This window comes from Antechinus flavipes, chromosome 5 (genome assembly GCF_016432865.1).
Source record: "Antechinus flavipes isolate AdamAnt ecotype Samford, QLD, Australia chromosome 5, AdamAnt_v2, whole genome shotgun sequence".
NCBI lineage: Eukaryota > Metazoa > Chordata > Mammalia > Dasyuromorphia > Dasyuridae > Antechinus > Antechinus flavipes.
In genome coordinates, this window is record NC_067402.1 from 287781085 (window position 1) to 287805491 (window position 24407).

The following is a 24407-nucleotide window of genomic DNA, read 5'->3' on the forward strand; positions in this document are numbered from 1 at the left end:
CCTTCTCTGACATATGCATCTATGACTGGGCAAATGAGTCACCCTTGTAGCATTCCAAATAAGACTAAAGATTACGGAAGAGCTATCAATCTGCAATGCAGTAGGGAATTTCCACACTGGGATGAAATCACTGGCCCATTAATAGCAATAATAATTGCTATTATGATTAATTCTGTAATGAGAGACTCACCTAAAAATCAGAAACTTTCAAGTTTGATAACTTAATAAGATTTGAAATAATTTTGAATAACTATCAGTGTAAAGTTAGTAAACCAGATGAATAATAGAGAATGAGGATTTCATTTATTGTATCATTCTGTAGTGGTTCATTAAATAAAACGTGTCAAGTTGCTGGAAAGATTTTTTTTTAATTTATAGACCTCGCTAGACTATTAGAACTAAATGTGACAAAAATAATGCAGATAAATGTAATTTAAATGTTACTGGAAAAAACAGATTCAATCCTCAGTTTAACCTTCTTAATCATTCAAAAGAAGGAATGGATTTTTCAACTGCTGCCATTGCCAGATCTCTTTCCTCTTAAACCAGGTGGCCAGACTTAGAAAGTAGCAACAGCCCAGAAGAATACTATCCAAGAGACCAGGATGACCACCAAACAGTCATTTTGTGCTCGAATCACCAAGCATCATCTGTGTTTGAAAGGTCAGTTTAATTTAATCAAGACAAAAAAATAAGATAAAAACAAATTTATTTCCCCTAAGAAAAGAAGAAATGAGCCAGCACACATTTGTGGTTGAATTTTAATTTAAATGAACAATAAAAAGTTGTAATTGACAGCTATTTGGGGGCACATAGCGGGCTCGATTCTATGGAATTCCTAGCTGACCATGACACCAAAGAGAGAAAGCCACGAGTCTCGGTTTAAGGTTTGGAGACTCAATGACAGCAATGAGTTTAATGATTCAGGTAGACCAGACTCTTCCTCCCCCGAGGCTAAGGTGTATTAACAAAGGGGCTTTAGATAACTGAACACAAATGGACTCCTGCTACCCGTTCCAGAATAACTTGAGAGTAGGGGGATCCGGTTGGGAGAGAAGGCTTCTCCTACAGCTTTAGTCATTCTGAAATAAAACGGCACATCAAAGATAAAATTCCCTTGGGTTTACAATGTGTTCCTATCTAGAACCTGAAAATGTGTTTCAAACATAAAATCTTTTCTCTCCCTTAAACAAAAAGGAGACACACATCCTCCTCCTGATTGGAGAAATAATTGTTAATAAATTTAAAAGAAAAAGAGAAACTGCCACACTAATCCTGCTGCTGGGCCCAGAAATCCATGGAAAGTCAACTCTCCAGCATCTTGAGAGAGAAGGTGGGGAGGGGAGGAGGCGCTACCATTGTCCTCTGCAGGGTCAGAACTGACTCAGGCTATCCACGGAAGCTCCAGGTGAGAGGGCCTTGCTGACGGGCGGAGAGGCTTGCTGACTGTTCCCGGCCTCCATGCTTACCAGGTGGCTGTTGACGATGCGCAGCTCTTGGACCACCTTGCTCAGGTCTCCGTGCAGCCTCCTGATGGCGTGCTTGATCTCCCCTAAGGCACCCAGAATGGGCGTGTTGGGACCCGCTGACTCGGGGAGCCCCTCGCCCACGACGGGGGCCGGTTCCGAGGCCGGGCTCAGGCACTGAATATCCTGCACGGGGAATATCCTGTCACTCGTGACAGGATTGGCAGAATCGGAGTTATCGGGGAGGATGTCTAACAGGTTGATACTATCGCTCTCATCTTCATCTGAAGAGGGAAGGCAAGGATCAAAGGGGTGGTTCACCTTGACCTGAGCATCTTTAAGGAGCATGGAGGAGGAGGACGGCCCGTGGGATGAAGGCCTAAGGGAAGATCCATCAGAAGACAGACCTAAGGCAGGAGGGATGTTTTCTGAAATGGCTAAGTCAGGGGATGAGATGAAGAAGGTAGAAAAGGATGAGGATGTTCCTTCGGAGACGGTCGAATCTAAAATAGATGTAAAATAAGACAAAGGTTGTGTAATATCCAAATGAGATTCACAGTCCAAACCGTTTGCATAAACAAAGCTCTTGACAAGTGAAGCTTATTAAATTTAAGGTTTTAATGAAATTATCCTAAATAAAGACCTGTGAACAGTTAGAATTGTAGAAACATTTAGAATGCCTAGAGAATTCAAATGAACATAATGACACAGAATCTATGTCATCTATTCTCACCTCGACCTCACCTGGAATTCCCAGGAAAATGGAAGCTTGAGCTGAAGGGCCCAGCAGCAGCCCCCGGCCCTGCTGCCTCTTGAGGCCGCCCAGTCCACTTTCAGAGAGTCCAAATGATAAGGAGCTTGGTCCTCTCAGCAAACCACGACTGCCCCCCTGCCTCTTGCTATCCCCTCTAGGACCAAGCAGAAAGAGCCTAATTCCTCTTCCATAGATCAACCCTTAAAGTACCTGGATGTGCCCTAAACATTCTCAGCCCCCTAAAGCTCTCTTCTCCAGACTCAAGAGCCTCAGTTCTTTCAAGGATCATCTCGTGGCCCAGCTTCTGCCCTGGCTCATGGCCCGGCCTCTGTCCTGACCTCCGCCCTGACTTCCGTCCCAGCCTCCACCCTGGCCTCCGTCCCAGCCTCCACCCTGGCCTCCGTCCCAGCCTTCACCCTGGCCATCCTCTCCGAGTGGAGGTTTTATGTTGCCCCACAGCCCAAAGGTTCCTTCTCCCCCTGTGCTCCTTTACTGTACTCGGGCACCTGTGCTTCCAGAACCCACTTCTCTGGGACGCCCTGGGTGCAGAGCAGGGCTGGTGCAGGGCCAGAGGTGGGCCTCCTAGCCACCCTGCCGCCCCAACTCTCAGAGCCAGGGGACACGCTAAGATGGAAAGTTGCAGACAAGGGAGGGATTCCTGCTCCCAAGAGCAGTCCTGACTGATGTGCAGAGCCCTGGGCTGGTGGAGAAAGGACTATGTCCCTGCCTCTGTATGGGATGGAGCGGGGAAGGGGGGGGGACTTCCAGAGATGGGCTGAGGGAAGGCACAGGGAGGAAGAGGCTTTGGAGCCGGGCTTAAGGGATGGCAAGGGAAAAACAGCCACTTGGTTTTCAGTATGGAGAAAACAATGGAGGTCGTGGGGCATTCTGGGCCTCGGCAAGGCGTGAGAAAAAGGCCAACAAAGGCTGGAAAGGGACCTCCAGGCAAGAGGATGTGAACAGGGCAGTAAGGGGGCTAGAAGGAACCTTGGAGGCCATTTAAGGAGTCAAAGCTAAGAGACGAGTGACTTGTCCAGAGCCAGATCAGTTCAGACGGGCTGACATGGAACCCAGTGAGGGTCCCTGACTCGGTGGCAGCATCCCCTGCTTGGCTCCCTGGCCCTTTGGTTCCTGAGGTGGGGGATGACCATGAGAGCTCCAGGTCAGCTGGGGCCACGTGAAGGGTGGTCACCCAGAGCAGACCAAGAAGTCTGGGCTGAACTTGGCATAGTAAAAAACAGAAAAGTAAATGAACAAGGAGCTCTGGAGGTTTGTTCGCTTTGAAAGCTGTTAACTATTTTAAGCTGGCATGTAACGTAAGAAAACTCATCAACTTAAAACAGAGAATCCATCTTTGTGCAAAGACCACCCAGTCAAAAATCAGCCACAACCAATAATGAGAAATGCCCACTTTCCTGCAGATGCAGTGTGGCTGCCATCTACCACAATGCATCCTGTATGTGCACTTATTTCTGTGAGACTCCAAGGACATACAAGGAAAAAAGCCATCAAAATAACATATAATTAAACCTATGGAAGGACCCCAAAGGCCCCACTCCAGTGCCTCATCTTGGCTTAGACGTGTCCCAAGGGTGCCCAGAAATCATGCCCAGGGAGCCTAAGCTCTGGGAGTTGCTTCCAGATGAAAAAACTTTTGAGCCCGGTCCCAGCACAGCCCGTGTCTGTTGTTCAAAGATTAGCCAGGATCCATAAAAGGATGTTCATCGCCGGTGGGTTGGTCACCGGGAGATAATGAATTCTTTGGCTACAACAACCCATAAAACAGAGAAATACAACAGAGTTCTCAGACCGGTGGGGTCCTATTCTGCCTCTGCACTGATGTCAGTGAAATGGGTGAAAATGGGGCACAGGGAAGTAAGAAACCCAGGTTTTCAGGCTGACAGCAGACTAGCTGCTCGTGAGATCCTGGCCCAGTGTCTGAGCTGGCGTACCCCAGAGGGACAAAAACATTCGTTATGGACATTCTTGCTATAAGCAAGGAAGATGTAGCTATAAGGAAGGATGTCTGTCAGATTCTCTTTGGAGAAGCTAATAATGAAGCTAGCAAGATTTTCTCCTGTAACCAAAGATTCTTTCCCAGGATCCTTGGGTCATCTTCTTCCGCAGTGCTCATGATGGCATAGGCAAAAAGATCAGCATCAAGATAATGACAGTGTAGAGAGAAGAGAGAAATAACTTGAAAAAAATCAAGCAGTGCCATGACTCCTAAAGACGACCGAGAAGACATCTCTTAACTCCCAACCCGAAAGTTCCTTTTTAACTTCTATAGAATCTTTATGAAAATGATCAGCCTAGATACTGATGGCAACTTGATGAAAATACGAGAAGGAAACAGGTAAACTTTCTGCAAAAAAACTTTCTATTTTAGAGCATATTGTCACAGTCATACAATTGACTTAAAGATATGACAAAGATATAAAGATATGCAAGATCCCATTGTACTTATGGTTGGTTGTTAAAACAACAACAACAAAAAAAAGCTTATGACTTGGTGATGCAAGATGTAACTTTAAAGGTACTCCTCCAGCAAGATGGCTTTCAAATAAAGGTTAATGCCATATAAATTTCCACAGAGAAAACATTGTTCAGTGATTGCTGATCATCAAACTGAGAGATATACTCTCACCAAGTATTCACCACTGTTTTAGAAGTTATTCTCCAAAAAGTTCAAAGGGAAAAGGGGTTCCTTATTGATAATGAGATCTTCCAGATGCACTTGTCTTGAGAAGTCTTTGTACTGACTTCTTCAAGTCCCAGACTACAGTGCTTCCTCAATGAGATGCAAGAGCACTTCAAAGGGAATGATTAACAATTCACATAAGAAAATGGATACGGGCTTTTTATCTACAATACGCTATGCATTTGGATGGGCAAGCAGCCCACTTGTCCATCAGTACTTATTTTGGGGGCAGGCACTTCAATTGGACAAAAAGCTGGGCCTAGAATTGAACAGGAGAAAAAGGAAGGGCAGATCATAACTGAGAAACTGACCCAACTTTAGCAACCCCAAGCTATTCTCTGACACAATTCCATTTTTTCCACACCAATACTTTCCCAAGGATTGATTCTCTATGGCTGAGAATCACAGAACATCACAATGACATCACACTTGATGCCATATTTTCATTCTAATGTGCTATGAATAGAGTGATACAATCTAGACTTGATACCTTCCTTTTGTTCATTTTATATACTTGGGGCAAGGGGATGCATTCTAGCCATGCAATATAAAAGAAACTTCATTTTAAAGACAAAACAAAACAAAACAAAAGCCCTAAATTTAATCAATAGAACTGTCCAAAAGTTAAATGTGTTATTTGGGAAGATAGTAGATTCCCCATCATTACAAATGTTCAAGCTAAGATAACCATATTTCAAGGATAATATTGAAGGAGGAGATGATTTTAGATTACAGGGCCTCTGATTTCCTTTCCAACCCTGGGATATTATGATTCCATGGAAATATATAAGCACATATCTTAACTTTTTCTATCTTTCAGTTAGGTTTATATGTTCATTTTTTTTCTTCCAAACTATTAATTTGGCTCATGCTATACTAAGGAAAATCATTTATCACAGGATAGGTCATAGATAGATGATTAATCTTATCTCTATTTTTTAAAATTAAACATGCAATTCTTCTAAACATATTTCCACATTTATAATGCTGCACAAGAAAAATCAGATCAAAAGGGGAAAAAATCAGAAAGAAAAAAGCAAGCAAACAACAAAAAAATGAAAATACTACCTCATTTCTATTTTAAAGGTACATGCTTACTGGTGAGCTATGAGAGATGTTAAAGGTGAGATTCAGAATTTCTAACTCAGAATCAATTAAAGTTTTCCAGAATGAAATGAGATTGAAAGGGAAATACAAAGTTATAATATTAAGAAAATGACAACTTGGATTAGGATAACGTAGGAGGCCAGTTTTAACTTGCATTTAAATAATTTATCCACATATCTTATTCCTCTGCTAAGACTGTAAACCCCTTGAAGATAAGCTATGTTGTTTTTCATCTTTGGATGCTTAGTGCCTCATCCTACCATGTAGTGGATGATTTATACATTTTTTGATTGTGTTGAATTTCAAGAATTGAGGGAAAAAATCCAAAGTGAAAACAATAAAAGAATAAAAGGTAAGATGTAAGATTACCTAGCAATAGCAAAGTCTAAAAAGAATATTGATCACAAATCGATTTAATAAACCACAGACAACTGGATAGCCTTGAACGTTAATGTTTGAGTTAAATACAAACAATAATCAATGGAATATTTTTAGAAGTAAAGTGAGATGGTCACAACAATGGGCTAATAGTTTTAGTATTTACTAGAGATGAGATGCATCAGAAAAAAGAAGATCCAGTTGAGAAGATATTTCATTCCAAAAAAAAAAAACTCCATGAAGACATGGATCAGAATGTTGTCTATGAGAATACTAGTTTTATAGGATCATACATTTAGAGCTGGAAGAAACTTTAGAAATATCTAGTTCAACCCCATTCATTGTATAGGAAACTGAGGTTGAGTTGATTTGCCCAAGATCATATAGATTCAAACCTGAGTCTCTTCACTCTTGCGTCTAACATTCTTCTCTCACTGTCATAAAAGTTAGATAAGTCAAGAAAAATACTGTGAGAGGCACAAATCTAGACCGAGAAAGGCTATAGGGCAAAAGTAATTATGGTATCTGCTTCCATTTATCTTCTACGTGATCTCCAGGAACACAGGGACTGTATTTCTCTTGTTTTTATCTCCAGGGCTTAGCACAGAACTTGGCACACATCAGGTCCTCTGGCCATTTGGGATTAAAAATGCTTGTAGAGGATGCTGATAAAACTGTTCTGGAGGGCAGATGTATCATCTCTGTCAGATCCGAGCTCACTGTCATAAAAGTTAGATAAGTCAACTACCATGCTACAATTTTTTTGGCAAGACAAATGGGGCTAAATGACTTGCCTAGAGTCACACAGTTAATGTGTTAAGTGTCTGAGGCCACATTTGAATTCAGGTCCTTCTGACTCCAGGACCAGTGCTCAATCTACTGTAACATCCAGCTGCTCCATGCTACAATTTTTATTTTAAAATCTCAGTACTGTGTAAAATACTGTGTTGCAAAAGCCTAACTGTAAGTGACTTTCCAGAAATGGGAATTAGATTCCAAATTTATGTTTAAAACTCCTACTAGATTTAAATTCAATTCTTGATTTATTTGATGGCAGAGAGTCTCTCCATCAGCTGAACATCTTCAGAATTTTTCACTGTACAAAGCAAGGACAGCTTTCCATTCTTCATTCGATCTTACTTAAGTCTTTCTGCTGACACATAATAGCTGCTATATCAAGAAATTATACACATAGGATTTCAATCTCCTGATGTTTTCTATGAATGGAAAAATATCCCCTTTGGAAACCTATCTTGTCCACTTGTCACTCTAGTATTGGGCACATTGTATAGAAAAGAAATAGGGTGCCAATGTCCCTTTGATTCATTTGGGTTAGGTCAGTAGTGGAGAAACAAGATAACAGGTGACAGGAGATGGATCAAAATCACGATACCTAGAATGAGCATGCAAGAACTGGAGTTCAAATCCTGATTTTGTTCCTTACAACCTATGTGACCTTGGGTAAATGACTCTCCCTAGCTAGCTTTGGTTTCCTATTCTGGGTGAACTAGGTGATCTCTAAGCTTACTTCTGTATCCCAATTCTATGATCCTACAAATCTGTCAATAAAATATGATATGGAGCTTTCTGGATTTGAAACTTCACACTAATTCATGCTTGCATAGACCAGGTGGGAGTCTTCAGCTCAGAGAGTTCCTGGCAACCTCTCTAGGGTGAGTCCAAACTGGAGGGGGGGGCTTCCCTGAGGGGCACAATGGAAGGCTTCCTCTGGAGCTCCCCACAGGTCTTTTAAGTCAGACTGAGCAGGAGAGGCTCAGTGAGCTGGATTATTGTTGATTCAACTATTTTCTGTCATTTCTTCACATTTCCTTTAAGGGAATTGTTCATTGTTCCAACTCTGGTGACTTTTGGTATATGAAAAAAGGAAAATGGAATGATTAATAGCTCCTTTTTGTGTCTTGTTCATTTTCTTTCACTAGCAAAAGGTGAGGGAAAGAATAGTTTTATAGAAAGACCATCCCTGCCAACCAAAATATCCCTAGCAAAAAAATGAGGCAGATGAGACAGGAACAAAGGGAAGGGTCAAGGAGAATTTTTGCCAGGATCCATAAAGAATAATATAAATGCTAACGGATTTTTCCCTCTCAAAGCTGATTAGAGAATAAATTCCCAGGACAATTTAAACAACTTTAAATGTAACTTTTCCTTACAAGAACATTATGCAAGTCACCTAGGCAGCTTCAAAGATTCCACTAGCTCATTTGTTTTTTCCCTTTTGAATATGAGGGGTGAGTTATCATAGGCTTAAAAGTAGCATGAGGTACCAATAAATAACTTGAAAACAAAACTTCAGAGCAGTAATGGACTATTTACCTACAGGTCAAATGGGATTCCTGCAACCAAGATGAGGTTATCTCATTTAGAAAAAAATGCCAAGAAAAAAATCTAATTGCTCTAGATCAGGGAACCCATGACTCCTTTTCGTCTAAGAAATTTTTATGTGACTCCAGATAGGTATACAAGTCAAACATTTACTGATAATAAATCATAATTTTGTGAGCCCCACATTCAGTTATGAGATCCCCTTGAGGACATGACTCATAGTTTAAGAAGCTGGGTCCCACTGATTTCAGAAAAGCCTGGAAAGACTTACATGAACTGAAGCTAAATGAAGTGAGCAGAACCAGGAGATCATTGTGCACAGTAACAAGAAGACTATGTGATGATTAACTGTAATGGACTTGGCTCTTCTCAACAATGCAGTGATTCAAGGCAATTGCAACAGATTTGGGATGGAAAGTACCATCCGCATGCAGAGAGAGAGAACTATGGAGACTGAATGTGGATCAAAGCATAGTATTTTTGTACTTTTTTGTTTGTTTTCTTTTGGGGGGGTTCCCTTTGGTCCGATTTTTCTTGCACAACATGACAAATATGGAAATATGTTTTTTAAAAAGAGTTGGCCCTAGATGACTAACTTCTCATTTGAGATCTGCCATCTAAAGGTGAGAGAATATTTATTTATTGGGCTGGCAGTTTACAGTGCCTCACATAGAACTTTTGTACACTGAACACTGAATGCAGCTGAAAACATGAATTGGAATCAAATAATGGAGGCATAAAAAGGAGAGCTGGATAGATAGGGAAAACTGAGAACAGATGGGTAGAAAGTAAGCAAAGGCCAATATGGTAAACAGGGCAAACAGTCTAAGTCTTTCCTCTTCCAAGTCAAATGTGAATTCAAAAAAAGGGAGAGAGGAGAGATAATGGGCAAATATTTTTAGAATGTCTGGTGGTGCTAATCAATATAGGGATGTGATGAATCTCAATTTCCTTCTCTTTGTGTTCTCTTTGTGGGGGCAAAGGGTATGGATGTTTTAAATTTTGCTATGATTTCTCATCAGCTAGAGTCTCTAGGCTTTTACTGAAAATTTATGTACTTTTCAAGAAGTGATCGAAGACATTATTAAGGCATTATTATGCATGAGTGAGAAAGGAGACAGGCTGGGCAAGTCACATTGTAAAAATGAGAGACAGCAGATGCTAAGCCAAGCAACACGTGGGTATCCTGAAACACAAAAGGAACTGTACCCATAACTGCTTCTGTCAACTTTTTATTAGCCTCATCTCCTTAAGTCCCCCATGGCGCTCAGATGTTTTAGTTCCTTATAATATTCTAGTAATGGTATGGCTTCCTCCTTATCCTTATTATATACTTCAAAAGAAAAGCAAGCTATACATAATAAAGTTTCAGGGCCACAACCTCTTTTTCTGTTCTATGCCTAGGTGTGAATACCCGTTCTATTTAGTATTAGTTCAGAATAAAAATTAATATTAATAAAAAGGAAACTACACCTTCCCAAGTTCAATGGGAATGCTTATATATTGTCTGAGACTCTGCCTCAAGGCACTGCCTGTCCCCCAGAAAAGCGACTTGTCCCTTCTATCCCTGATTCCCCCACCATGGATGCCCTCCCCTCCCAGGAGCCCTTTATCTCTTTTGTATATCACGATTCATAGCTGGGCCTCCCTTGGGAGAATGTCAGTGCCTCGGGAGCCCAGCTGACTGACCTAACACTGATTGCTAATGAGATTCCAGTGAGGAGAGGACCCTCCTTACAAAAGGCCAACCATACGGCCCAACCTGGAGGGTTCTACAAATCAGCACAAGGACTCAAACAAAGAGCCAATGAGGAGGAGTCCTCAATAAAAAGTCCCACCGAAAGCCAGGGCCAGTGGATGGAAGAGAGGCAAGGAAACAGGTAAGGATTGTGCTGTACAAGGTATGGCCTGTGGATTAGAGTGAAAAGAGAAGCAGGACCAGCGATCTTAGATCAACTATTACTTCCCTTATTGTGAGATATAAGATCCCTTATTGTGGAGCTGGATGATTTTAGGCAATTCCTTACCCTCTCTGGGCCTCAGTTTCTCCATTGGCAAATGGGCATAAGAGTCTATGTAGTCCTTACCATATAGGAATATAAGGATCAAATGATATAATCTACATATGGTCTTTGCAAATTTTAAAGTACTGAACTAACAAATTATTGTTGTTGTTGTTATGATCCCAGCAGAAAACAAGTAGGGAAAATTCAGTGAAGTGAACCGTTTGAATAGAAATGAAAACCCTATGGTATACTGGGTGGCTGAGATCTCACGTCTAAGAGCAGCAAATGCGGAAGGATGGCTGTCACCTGTGTACATTTGGATTCTGAAAAATTTACACCAAAGGTCTAATTCAGAATTCGTGCCAGTACAGTTTTCCATATCTAATCTAACCTGAACAAGCATAGGAATATTGGGGGGGGGGGAAGGTTAGAACCTAGAAATAATCAAAGAGAAAAAAACAAAACTAAGCTACCAACTCATAAATATGTGTAACAAAATTCATCCTTTTGTTGACTGCTAGAGCATCTTTTCACCACTAAGTCCAAAAGCGCTAGTCTGAGTGGGCTTGAAATGAGCTTGTGGTATCACAAAGTGATCATCACCTGTCTAATTAAAGAACATTTTTAATTTCTGAAAATACCTCTAACCTCAACAATCTCTTCTGTGGTTTTGTTATGTAGGACACTATAAAAAGTTTTTCTAAGAAAAAAAAAGCAACAGGAAAAGAAATACAACAGCAAAATATTTTTAGCAACCAGTTGTTTGATTCACCATTCTCTCCAATCCCAAAACACCTCTTCGCCTCCACCCGCCAAGGGACTAACTTCTGGCTGGCAAAGCCTCCATCCCTTCAGCTTCTTCAGACTAGTGAGTTCCTTCTGAAGCCTGCACTTGAGGAAGCCCCCCAGGCCTGTCACACTTTCTTCAAGCCATCTATAACTCCCCAGACACTCCTCCCCCAACCTTCTCTGCTTTCTTTTATGCACTGTTTTCTACTAAAAGGCAATATCCCTAAGGAGAAGGTCCATCTTATTTTTGCTTGTTAGCACCTAATAAACCCTATCCTCTCTCTATCTCTTCTCTCTCTTCCCCCCCAAGCAGAGTTTCTTAACATGGGCTCCTAAACCTAACTCTAATCTCCCAAGAACTTATGGATAGTTCCCACAAACTTTTATGGGAAAAAATTTGTATCTTTATTGTAAAATAATTTGTTTCCTCTAGAATTCTATGTATTTTACTGTGTGCTTTTCAAAACCTGATTCTGAGTGAGGTTCCTAGGCTCCTCCAGATTGCCAAAAGGATCCATGATACAAAATAGGTCAAAAAGTCCTAACTTACCCACATGTAAGATACAGAGAAAGGGAAGGGTACAGAACTAGAGCTAGAAAGTGCAAGGAAACTATGAGGACATTCTGCATGTCTCACAATAACTCAAGGGCTTCCCTATCCAACATTCCATCTCTACATGCCTTTTATTCCGCTGTGCCCCATGTCTTTACCTCCCTCAAACCAAAGTGTCACCCTCTTAATGAAGTTTTTCTCTATGCGGTTTGTTGCTAGCATTTTTATCCCGGAACTTGTTTTGCATATGTTTTATAGTTAATATTCTGTATTCTTGTTGTGAATGAATTCCTTAAAGACAGGGATTCTTAATTTTTCAACTTCATCTCCCCAGGACTAGCACAGTATTTGACACATTTAGTCATAGGCACTTAAAAATCCTCGTTGGATGAACAAAACTGAAATCCAAGAATGGAAATATTTATTCCAATTAGTTTTAAAGAACCTTTTGCTCCTAGATTTCTAGAGCCAAATATATGCTGACAGCCACCCCAAATTATCTCCTTTTGATTTCTCCTGGTCTCTATGAAACAAATACAGGCCTACTGCCAAAATTCTCAGGCCAGTCTTTCCTGGGAGTGCCACAGGCACTCTTATGTCTCCACAGCATCAGAAAAACTAAATTGTCCACGAAACTAACCATCCCCCCCATTTCAGCATTATTGTGGTTCAATGCCAATAATCCCAGAAAGGGTGATGGGGATAAGGCTTTCATATTCACTGACTTTTTCATAATAGTCTGAGGATTTCATTTTCCTTGATATAGCAACGTTCAATATTTTAATTTACTTTTATTTACTTTATTTACTCAAGCCATTTAAAAGCTTTATACTAGTATCAGTTGGGAAACATTATTACACTCGATTCATACCTAAGAATCAACAAAACTGCTACTTAGACAACTATATGAACAAATAAACTGTATTGACTCTAATTAAATTATAGAAAGAAGACATAATTATATAATGAAAAGTATAAATAATAGATGGCCAAGGACCTAGAATCTGGATCTGACCCTGACCCTCTCTCGTTTAGATCAGCACACAATGCAAACTTCTTCGAGATTTTTTAGAACGGAAGAGATCTGTTCTCATACAATCTGTACATAGTGTTTCTTTAAAAAAAAACATAAAAATACCAATTCTTTCTTAACCAACGAATAACATCTAAGCAATAACAGAAACAGAAAGTTCTAATTAATAATGATTTCTTCTTAATTTGTTCTATACTGCTGTGACTTATAACATGTGGTAAAAGATTCCCCCTAAGTGCTTGTAGCCCACAAGAAATGTGTTGATACCTGAGTGTGAATTTCTTAGCTGAAATTCACTCCATGGCAGGTCTATACTAAGAGAAAAGGGGGGAGAAGGAAGAAAAAAGCTGGTGTGGGCTACAGAGAAAGATTAAAGTAAAGGAGGTGGGGGGAGAGAGACTGAGGAGAAAGAATTGAGAGAAAAAGTGCACAAGAGAGCACAGAGGGGTGAATGTATGTCTTCACTGATGAGACTTACCATGTCTTGCAAAAGGGTTGAAGCCCGTACTATCTGTCTTAACAATGTTGGAGCTGAGATTTGGCAAAGGTGTCTCAGAAAATTCTTTGGAAGTGCTCTGTGTTGGTTTGGGGTACTCCCTGCTAACCAAGCTCTCCTTCAAAGAAGGAGACATATAGAGGGTCTCTACAGAAGCCTGGGATTTATGAGGGAAAGCCTGTGATCTCTGGAAGAAAGGATCGGACTTTGACACCCTTACGTTGGTACTTGCAACCTCTTCTCTTCCTGGTGGCCAGGAACTCTGCATAGTTCCCAGGGTATCACAATTTTTCTGAGGGGGATGAAACTCTAGAGACTGTTGCATGGTGTTTTCCAGGGCAAGATTTGATAAATCGAATCTGTCGAAGCCAAAACTGTCTAGCCTTTTGCACAAGCTCAAATTTGTATGCAGAGATGGACTTTTTTCCAAAGGAGAGGGCACGATATCTGTAAAATAACAAATAGGAATTATGATTTGAAAATGAAAGCTGCTATGCTCTATTTCCTACTATAATAAGGATAATTCTATCGCCCTAACTGAAGTATTCTATCCCATTTAGCAACATCTCTAATTTCTCAGATCATTATATAAATGATTATCACTACCTTTCACTTCTGCCTTCCATCACTTTGTTTTTCAAGTTATTCTTGAATACATACAACCCCATCATTTTACAAGTGGGAATACTGAAATCCAAAAAAATGAACTGACACATCTTCCACAGTGGCTGAGTTAGGGTCTGAACCAGCTGAAAGCAGAAGAGAAAGTCACACTGGGGGAGTGAATGGCTGCATCACACACTGGAGAATTGCAGGTATAACAGAGAAGGAAGAGTAGGAGAGAGGACCTGCCAGAATTCATAGGAGACAATATCCAAGAAAAAAGCCAGAAATAAAAAACACAAATCATGGGAAATGAATGGAGTGGAGTAGAGATCTGAATGCCAATTTGACTTTCTAGATGTCATGACAACTAGGCAAGATGGGATTCATGAAGAGAATTTGAAGAATATATCATATTCAAAAGAAACAGAACAGAATTAAAAGGGAATGGAATAGTGTTGAATATTAAGACTCCATTCTCATATTAGTTAATTCAGGATTCTGAGGGTAGAAATATTTTGGAGGGCATTTGGATGAGAATCAATGGAGAAATAATATAGCTGTAACACTATAATACAAATCACCTGGCAAAAGGAAGCAGTAGATAAAGGTAGACAGATGATAAACCTTAGTGTGGAAACATGACATTGTAGTGATGGGACATTTCAACTACTTTAAAATGTGCTGGTGTTTTCTCCCTGCCATAAAAAGAGATTAATAGCTTTGTGACTTGCCATAATGATAATTCTGTCTTTGAAAAAGTAAAGGAAGCAATAAGAGGAACAGATATTATTCTTAAAAACAAAGAAAAACCCAATGATGAAGTAAAAACTACAAGAGTTTCCAAAATTTAAGTGAGCTATTGTAGAACAATAAACTACAATGAACTCATCTACATGGCAAGATGGTGAGATGATTGGGGCAAGGAACCACAATGATACATGAGTATAGTCTAATGTAAATTCCTTAATCCTGAAAGGGAAGATTTCAAAATGTTCAATGGAAGGTGGCCCAAATGGAATGGAAATTCTGGAGATATGAGCAGAAGTGATGCTGATGAGGACGAAAATTGGTCCGCATAGGCCAATGTGGATGCATAATAAACTTAGTTTTTTAAGACATGTATGTAGCAAGAGCTGCTAACTTAGAATGAATACAAAATGCCATTTCATTCTTTTTGGAGTTAAGAGTGACCACAAATGCTAAAAAAAAAAAAGGGTTTTTGCTTTAGTAGTAACATAGGATGAGAAAAAGCTCAAAGAATGAGTAGAATTACTGCTCACAATGGACAAGATGACAACAGAAGACAATGTCACTCTATTCTTTTTTAAAAAGCAATTTAAAAATTGTCAAAAAATATAGGCATAGTTTTCAACCTTACAAAACCTTATATTACAAATTTTTCTCCCTCCTTTCCCCCACCCCCCCAGACATCAAGTAGTCCAATATGTGTTAAACAAATATAATTTTCCCTTGTGTATCTCCACAGAAATTATGCTGCATAAGAAAAATTAAATCAAAAAGGAAAAAATGAGAAAAAACAAAATGCCAACAAACCACAAAAAAGTGAAAATACTACATTGTGATCCACACTCAATTCCCACAATCCTCTCTCTGGGTACAGATGGTTCTCTCCATCACAAAATCTTTGGAACTGATTTGAATCCTCTCATCGTTGAAGAGAGCCACGTCCATCCCAGTTGATCATCATATAGTCTTATTGTTGCCGTGTATAATGATCTCCTGGTTCTACTCACTTCACTTAGCATCACATCAGTTCCTGTAAGTCTCTCCAGGCTTCTCTGAAATCATCCTGCTGGTCATTTCTTACAGAACAATAATATTCCATACTATTCATATACCACAATTTATTCAGTCATTCCCAACTGATGGGCATAATGCAACTGCATTCTTATGTATTTGTTTTTTCCTCTGAGGAAAATTGCCTTTGGACTGAGAAGGATACAAACAAATGGTGATCAGGAAGAGAATAATGTCCCTGTTAGGCAAAACTAAGGAGGTCTCACTGAGAGTGACTCACTGGGCCCACTCAGATGAACTCCATCCAGGGGACTGAGAGAAGGCGCAGGAGCAATGCTGAGCCACTGTGGGCGACCTTGGCGTCTGTAACCCAGGCATCCAGGGAAGGGGAGAGGCAAAGAGCCGTATGATTCTGGCTCAGCAGCCAATCCACAATCCGTCTCTTTACTGTGTAGTTAGCATACTGAACTTGGGGAATATCTATAACAGTTCCAAATCAAGGGGCAGGGTCTGTCAATCCTGGCCATTCTGCCTTGCTGGAAGCAAGCTCCCCAGGCTTTTCCACCTGGGCGGGGGGGCAGGCACAGATCTCTGCACGCTTGGTGGTTTGCGCTCCGCTGACCAGGTCCCTGTCACCTACCTACAACTTTGAGGAAGGACGGAGGGCCCGCTCATGACTTGAGTTCCAAAAATTAGCATCCCCAAACCAGTCTGAGAGACACACAACTAGATCCCAGCTACTATGAAAAAGATGTAGGAGTTTTAGTGAACCTGAATTAACAGCACGGCAACTCCCACAATTACATGGCAATGCTAAGTTATGTGAAGAAAAGCAAAGTGTCAGGAACAAGCCTTGTTCTGTCAGTCAACAGTTATTAAGCTCCTAATGCCAGGCCCTGTGCTAAGCCCCGAGAACACAGAGTGGCCAAAGACAGTCCCTGCCTTTGAGGAGCTTACGATCCCCTCTGTCCTTGGCAGGCCCTTCTGGGGTCCTGGGCTCATTCTTGCTTGGGAGCGCCAGAGAAAAGCTGGCATGGATATTGAAGAGGGACAGGGTGAGGGAACAAGAGTGTTCGCCATGTAAGAGAGACACCAGAACGCTGAAGGGCCTCCAGTGAGGAATTGGACCAACTTGGCTTAGCCCCAGAGGGCAGAACCAGGGACACAGGCTAGGACTGCAGTGGGTTCAAGTGAATGCCAGTTTCTTGATGGATGCTGTTTCTTTCCTTTTTGTCTCTATCTCCTCAGCATCTAGCATGTTGAGACACTGAAAAAATGTTATTCATTTACTTGGAGGGAAACCCACCCCAGCATTGAAAGCTTCCTAACACGGAAGACTAATGCCTTCCAGAAAGGCTGCTTCACTCTCACTGGAAACCTTCAAGCTCTGGCTGGATGAAAACGTTTTAGGGAGGCTGAAGAAGTGAATTTTGGCCACAAACAAGTTGGACTAGGTGAGGGGCTCTTTACCTGTGGTCCATCCAGTTTTATTTTTAAATATTGTAATTAATATAGTATGTTTCTTTTGTATCCTTTATATTTTAAGCTCCTGAGAAGGGCTCCATAAACTTTATCAGAATGCCTCAAAGGGCTCCATAACACAAAAGGGTACAAACTTTCTGTCCTAGATGGCCTCTGATGTCCAATTAGATGATTCTTTGAGGTCAATGCTTCTGCATCTTGGGCTTGAGTATGTCCCAGTTAGAGCTAATGCATTGGCCATTTGGTTATTGCCTTCTCCCCATGATTATCAGGCAGGGCAAGATCACATGTCTCACTTTGTAAGAGATTTTCCCTTCATCCTTTCTCTGCCACTGTTTCTTCTCATCCCCCACCAAGCCACTATCCTTTCAGCCCCTCACAAATTCACTTCTACTATTCCCTACTACATGCCAGTAGTGCTATCACGCACTTCCCTACCTGACTATAGACAATCCTCCCCACTGGGCAGATGTCATCTCTTCCCACATATTATTACAGAAAAGCATCACGTCCAGGGGAATAAGTATGATCTTGCTGAGTCTGACAGGGCAGGGCGGGAAGAGGTAGGGGAGATCTACCTCTAAGTATAATTTTTATCACTGGTTAACATAAACATTAGAAATGGGAGGATGGGAAGGAAGACACCTGCCCATCAAAGGCACAGGAAGAAGAACGAATGGGCCAATATATATCCATATCAGGCAATCAGGCTCCATGAAAAAAAGTTCATTTTTTAGAGGAAAGGAGAAAATTAGATATTTATTCTAACTAGATACACATCTGTAAGAGAACTGAAATTCAAGACGAGCCTGGCCTTGGAACGTCTATTTGTATATGAATCATTTGCCTTTGTCATCACTTCTAACCCAATCCTTCCCATCAATCTAAATGCCAAGGTATCCAAATAATTCCAAACAACTTGATAAGAAAAGAGATGGGTTTCTGAGAATTGGAGTTAGAGAATCTAGGAGTCATATGTAGGGGAAAAGAAGAGAATGGTTGAAGAAATTTGCTTATGAAACTCTAAAGGGCAAGATTCAAAAGTCAAATGAACTATGACTGTTTACCCACTGAAACCCAAAGTAATCATGCTGCTGCATGTGCCTGCCATCCATCTCATTCTAAATTGATCCCATATGAACTCACTTATTCTAAGTGTCTGGCACTTTGTGAATGCTGAATAAATGATCTTTGTTGATGGATTTCTCTTCTTCATTCTGAATAATAGGGGGAAAGTAAGGCCCAGACTGTATACAGATGAACCAAGAGACAACCCCCAAATGCAAGAGGGAGAAGAATTGATGAAAGAAGGTGCTATTGTTCTCTCTTCCTCCTATTAGATAAATGAAGAAGTTGAGGCAAATAGATAAATTTGCATAGGGTCACCGAACTGTAAAGTGTCTGAGATCACATATGAACTCGGGTCTTCCTAACTCCGGGCCCAGAACTCTATCCACTGCAGCCCAAATCCCAACCAGAAATGCAGGCCATAGAAGGCAGCATGAAGTGTTCTGGACGCCATGGCTGAGGGACCAGGATGTGTGAGACTAAATAGGGTGGGGCGGGGCAAAGGAGCAGGTGGACAGACCTAGAATGTCACTTTTGTCCCTAAAATACCAAGAGACCTTGAGAAAAGTCTCCAATGTATGTTGTACACAGAGTAGATTGTGACTTAACTGTTGTCTACCTATTGATGCTTGTGGGATGGACTGAAGGAGGACAAATTGTTTATTTTTTTTAATGAACCACTAGTTCACTGGTCGTTGGAATCTTTCCCTAGGAGTTAGCTCTGTCCTATGGAGCCCTGCTATTGTAGCAGATGAGACACCTCACTCTGAATCCACTTCTTGGTGGGATGAGCCTATATAGCACTTTATAGATTTTAAAGCATTATGGAAATATAAGCTTTAAAATGATTTTTCCTCATTCCCATTAGCCTAGAAAATTCACATGGAAGGAAACGTGGAAAAACCTGCGTGACATGCTATGCAGTGAAATTAGCAACACCCAAACTAGATCCCAGGCCAGATCCCCACAGAGTCACCAATAGACCTCCACTAGATTCACCACTTGCTCTCCAGCTGATTGCCACTGAGTCCTCCCTACTCCTATATCCCTATTGTATCCTCACAACAATACATCTGCTGAGGTCATGCTATTTCAGAAGGTTTTAAAAGGCACATGAAGCAAAAGCAATTTCATATTTCTTGTCCTTTGACAAATGCTAGGAGTTTATGTAAAGTTTTATACATTTTGTTTATTGGATTATTTTCTTATTAGTTAAGTTCATAATTTGAAAATGCATTTTATTTTCATTTTTCTTTTAATATTCATTTAACAAGATTTTGTGTTCCATATTTTCTCCCTTCCTCCCTCACCTCCTCCTTAGACAATAAACAATTTGATATAGATTATATATGTGCCATCATGTAAAACATAGGAAATGTATCACAGTGCTAGGTTCCAAGGCTTTGCACAGTGCTTTCCACCTAGGAGAAAACAGTTCCATTTAACTGTTTATTTAATAGAAATAAAGTGGAAGGCCTGAAGCCATTCTCTTTTTATCAATCCTATGCCTATGTCATCACTTCTAAAATCAATAACAATATAATGCCCCATGAAATCTATTAGACCTAAATCACTCTGCTGGTATCTAACCCTCTTCTTAATAGCAAAAAACCCACTGTTCTCTCGGCTCAGACTCTTGCCTCCTAACACTTTTTACAAACTGTGGACTTTTTTTAAATGATAAGGACGATATGAATTAAAGGGAGGGGATGAAATCATAGCTGAGGCAATGATTTAAAATGAAGCAATGAATGAACTAAAGGAACAAAAGATTTCTATAGGCACAAAGGAATCTGAAAATATGGAAAAGCAAGCACTAATGTGGTGTCTCTTTGCTGCTCACTGCTCCCCATCCCAGCCCTGCTACCCACCACTCTCAGCTAGATCTCCCTAAAACCTGGCTCTCCCCTTCTATTCAAATATCTCCCAATAGCCTGCAGTCTGTCTGGAGTTCCAAGATTCTCCACAAACTGAGCAGGCCAACTTTCTGTCTCACCATCCCTAGCCAAATCCTTAATCATGAAACTATCCAAAACTTCCCCAGAGCTAGGCAAGTCTCATCATTCCCACAAATGTGCTCCAACACACTCCTCCCAACCTTTGCAAATGTCATGCCCCTGCCCATCCTTTCTGCAGAATGCTCTCCCTACTTTTCTTTACAACCATCCTACCCAAGAACTGAAGAACACCTACTCAAAGACTAAGTCAAAGAGCCAGCCCCTCTAGGAAGTCCTTTCAAACAAGTACAGCCAACATTGTTCTCTCCCTCTTCTGAATTCCCATAGGATTCATCTTCCACATCAAAAAGGGCTGGCAAGTCATTCCACCAAAAGTTGCCAGTTTTCCTGAACTCTCCAAAGGGGTGACAAAGAGGTAAAAATACAGCTTCTGTCCTCAAGGGGACGACTATAATTTAGTCAGGAAAGATCAGATATATACAAAAAGGGATACCAGTGACCACCTTAGTTTAGTTTATAAAATGGTTTTTCTACTATTTTAAAAAAGTAATCTTAGATAAACTTGGGACGGAAAGTTCCATCCTCATCCAGAGAGAATATTATAGCGATTGAATGTGGATCAAAGCATAGTATTTTCACCTTTGTTGTTGCTTGTTTGCTTTTTTCCTTTCTCGTGGTTTTTTCCTTTTGATCTGATTTTTCTTATATGGCATGATGAATAACTTTAGAAGAATTGCATATGTTTAATATCAGGTTGCTTGCTGTCTTGAGTAGAGTGAGGAAGAAGGAAGGGAGAAAATTTTGGAACACAAAGTTTTGCAAAGGTCAATGTTGAAAACTATCTTTGCATGTATTAGGAAAAATAAAATACTACTTAAAAAGTAATCTTAGGAGTAAAGCTATTTCCTCTTAAAAGAAAGCATTTTCCATATTGCTTTTTGGCAAACTACTAATTCAGTAAATAACATAAAATAATACAAACTGACAATACTGAGGTTCAAAATATGGGAGGGAGGAGGAAGCTTCTTCGAATTATACTTGACTCTCCCATTCCAGATGGCTAATACACTCTGAAAAATTCTTCTCCATCATTTCAGAGAAAAACAAAGCAATCTTTACCAATTCCACCCCAAAGCAATCCCTTTTTCCTACCGGCCTTTGGAAAAGACAAGTCAAAATTTCAATGGATCTTTGATTAACTAAGAGTACGTGGCAGGCAAAGATGACAATATTTCTATTCTGCATCAAGCATTCTTTCTGAGGTGTTAGGCCCCAAAATTTTCCCTGTGGAATGGCCACTTTTCTAATGAAAAGCCTCTTTAGTGATGAGGGAAGTCCCCGAAGGTCAAATGTAGTTTCTAGCTTTCTATACTCAGAGTCTTAGCTTATTAGGGACCTGCTGGAGTGTTTGCTCCATTCATAGACTTCCAGAAAGGGAATGAATGATTGATTTGGAACTAGAGATCCTGGGTTCAAATCCCAATGTTACTATTTACAATCTGTGACACACTGATCTTCATTCTCTATTCATCTATAAAAGCAAGAGGTTGGACAAGATGGCCTCTGAATTTGTGATCTATAGTCTCTTCCCAGGCTTGGACCTCAGGGGAGTTTTCTCACCACAAGGGGAAGAGCACTGTAGAAGGTAGGATCTACAAGCAATAAAAGGCGTAGGTACTAACCTTGCAGCTTATAGTTCAACCTTGGAGATCAAAATAACATGTAGCCCCTGATCATCTGGGACAAACCAGATACACAAGCTCTATGGAAATAAGGAACAATCACAATATGGAGGAATTAATCAGAGAAGTCTTTCTAGAAGGAGTTACCTAAAACTTATTAGGTGATGAACGACTCAGAAATCAAGGCTATAGCCTGCCAGAAAGGGCACTTCAGGTAAGGAAAGAGGATGAGCAAAGAGAGAGAGATGGGACTTAGGAGGTCTTGGACAAAAAATGATGAGCAGATTGGTTGGGTTGGCCAGAGGCTGAGTAAAGGGGAAGATCAGATCAGTTTGTTGAGAAATGTGAATCCAGTTTGGCAGAGGCTCTTGGCTGGAGGCTGAGGAGTTAGAATTTATGAGGAGAGGCTAGAAGGGGCCACTGGAGAATAGGGGTTTTTAAGCAAAGGAATGATCTGATAATATGGTTTGAGGAAGACCATTTCTGTAGTCTTTTTTTTTTTTAAGGAAGAATTGAAACATGGAAGATCTTAGAACTGAGGGCACTCAAAGGCTGTTGCTGTAACTGAGGTTTCATGTAATGTCTAGACTCCTATTTCCTAGGATACAAGGCTCTCCATAATCTGACATCATCTCACCTTTTCAGCCTTATTTCAAATGACTCCCATGGAGAGTCAAACTGGACCAACACCCTCATCCCACAATGTAGATTCCCCTCTACACAAGCTATTCTCTGTGCCTAGAATTTCCTCTCTCCTCCCCTTGCTCATAAGCCAATTTTTCCGTGGAATCTCTCTTTTCAATAACTACCTTCCCCAGGGAGCTCACTCAGCACTATGAAGTAGAATAGAGCTCCTTGAGGGCAGGGACTGTTTCATTTCTGTCTTTGTATCCTCAGTGCACAGTGCCTGGCACATAATCTTACTATTTAATGAATGTTCACTGAATTTGGTGACCCATAAAATAATGTGAATTATAGTTCTACTCGTCCAGATACCAAGCCCTACAAGTAGAGAGTTGGTGTCTTTGCCTCAACTTTGTCTCTCCCTCAATGTCTGACAGGGCCCTGCACATAGTAGGTTTGTTAAATGTTAGATGAAGGATGGATTTAAGTAAAAGGTACAGATGCTGCTAAGAAAGTATGTGTTGAAACCCCCTTCCTTTAGCCTCCTCTCACAGTGGCCTCCTCGAGTCCCACGGGTCATCTTTATGCCAACGAGAGCCCTGGCCTTTCTTCTGAGCGCTAGGCTTGCATCACCAGCTGCCTAAAGGACATCTCAAAAAAGGACTCATCCTCCTTCTCCCCAAACTCAACCCTCCTCTGCATCTCTCTGTGACTGTCCTGGGCAGCCTCATCCTATCCTCAGCTTTTCCCTTTCCTTCTTCCCTTCCACTCTCACCCTCACATCGACAAGCAGGTGACAGATGCTGAGTGTCTATGTCTCCAGCACCTCCTGTATCCATCCCCACAGTCCCCATGCTCACCACCTAAAGCTTGTGGTGGGTCTCTCTATCTCTAGGCTCTCCCCTCTCCATCCAGCTGACAAATGACCTTCTTAAAGTCCAGGCTGACCTTGACAGCCCCTTCTCCTTGCCAGTGACTTCCTGCTGTTTCTACTTAAAGCCTTTCTGAACCTGGTCCCTTCCTTTCCAGCCTTCTCATTCTGTGGTACAAGGACACTGGCTGCTTGGCTACAGCCAGCTGTGGCTCCAGCTCCCACCTCCTGGCCATCCTGGTTTTCTTTCAGGCTAAGTTCAAGAACACCATCTGCAGGACAGTCTTCCCGGTCTCCTCATCAGCTAATGTCATTGCCACTAAAATTACCTTGTATCTACTTTGTATGTAATCTCGTCTCTACCTTTAGCAAACAATGAACAAACAAACCTTTGATGCTGACTATGAGTCAGGCAAAAACAGTCCCTGCCCTCAAGAAGCACACTTTCTTATGAAGGAAACAACACGTAAATAAATGATGCATACAAGAGACATTAGAATCTAATTTCCTCTTTATCCCCAACAGCTTTCACAATACCTGGTACTGTACATAGTAGGTGCTTAACAAATGCTGGTTGTCTGGTTGGCTGCTATCAGAATTTTAAAATGGAATAACTTATTCCTTATTTTTTAGGAATAACTAATCCTATCTCCCCCCCCCCCCACTTTTAACAAGTGCTTGATTAAGGAACATGATGAGGATGGTTGAGAGAGAAGTTCAGTTTTGAATCTG

At 40.9% G+C, this 24407-nt stretch overlaps 1 protein-coding gene across 3 annotated transcripts in view; it reads right to left on the reverse strand.

Moving 5' to 3' along the window:
* Positions 1 to 745: 745 nt before the first annotated feature.
* ENTHD1 (ENTH domain containing 1) overlaps positions 746 to 24407 on the reverse strand; it is a 102965-nt gene continuing 79303 nt past the window's right edge. For all 3 annotated transcript variants that reach the window (XM_051962060.1, XM_051962062.1, XM_051962061.1), the window contains 2 exons: positions 13609 to 14073; positions 746 to 1969 (listed from right to left, as the gene is read on the reverse strand). In XM_051962060.1, coding sequence (XP_051818020.1) covers positions 1374 to 1969; positions 13609 to 14073 — 1061 coding nt within the window. In that variant the 3' untranslated portion in view covers positions 746 to 1373. The remainder of the gene's footprint in view (positions 1970 to 13608; positions 14074 to 24407) is intronic.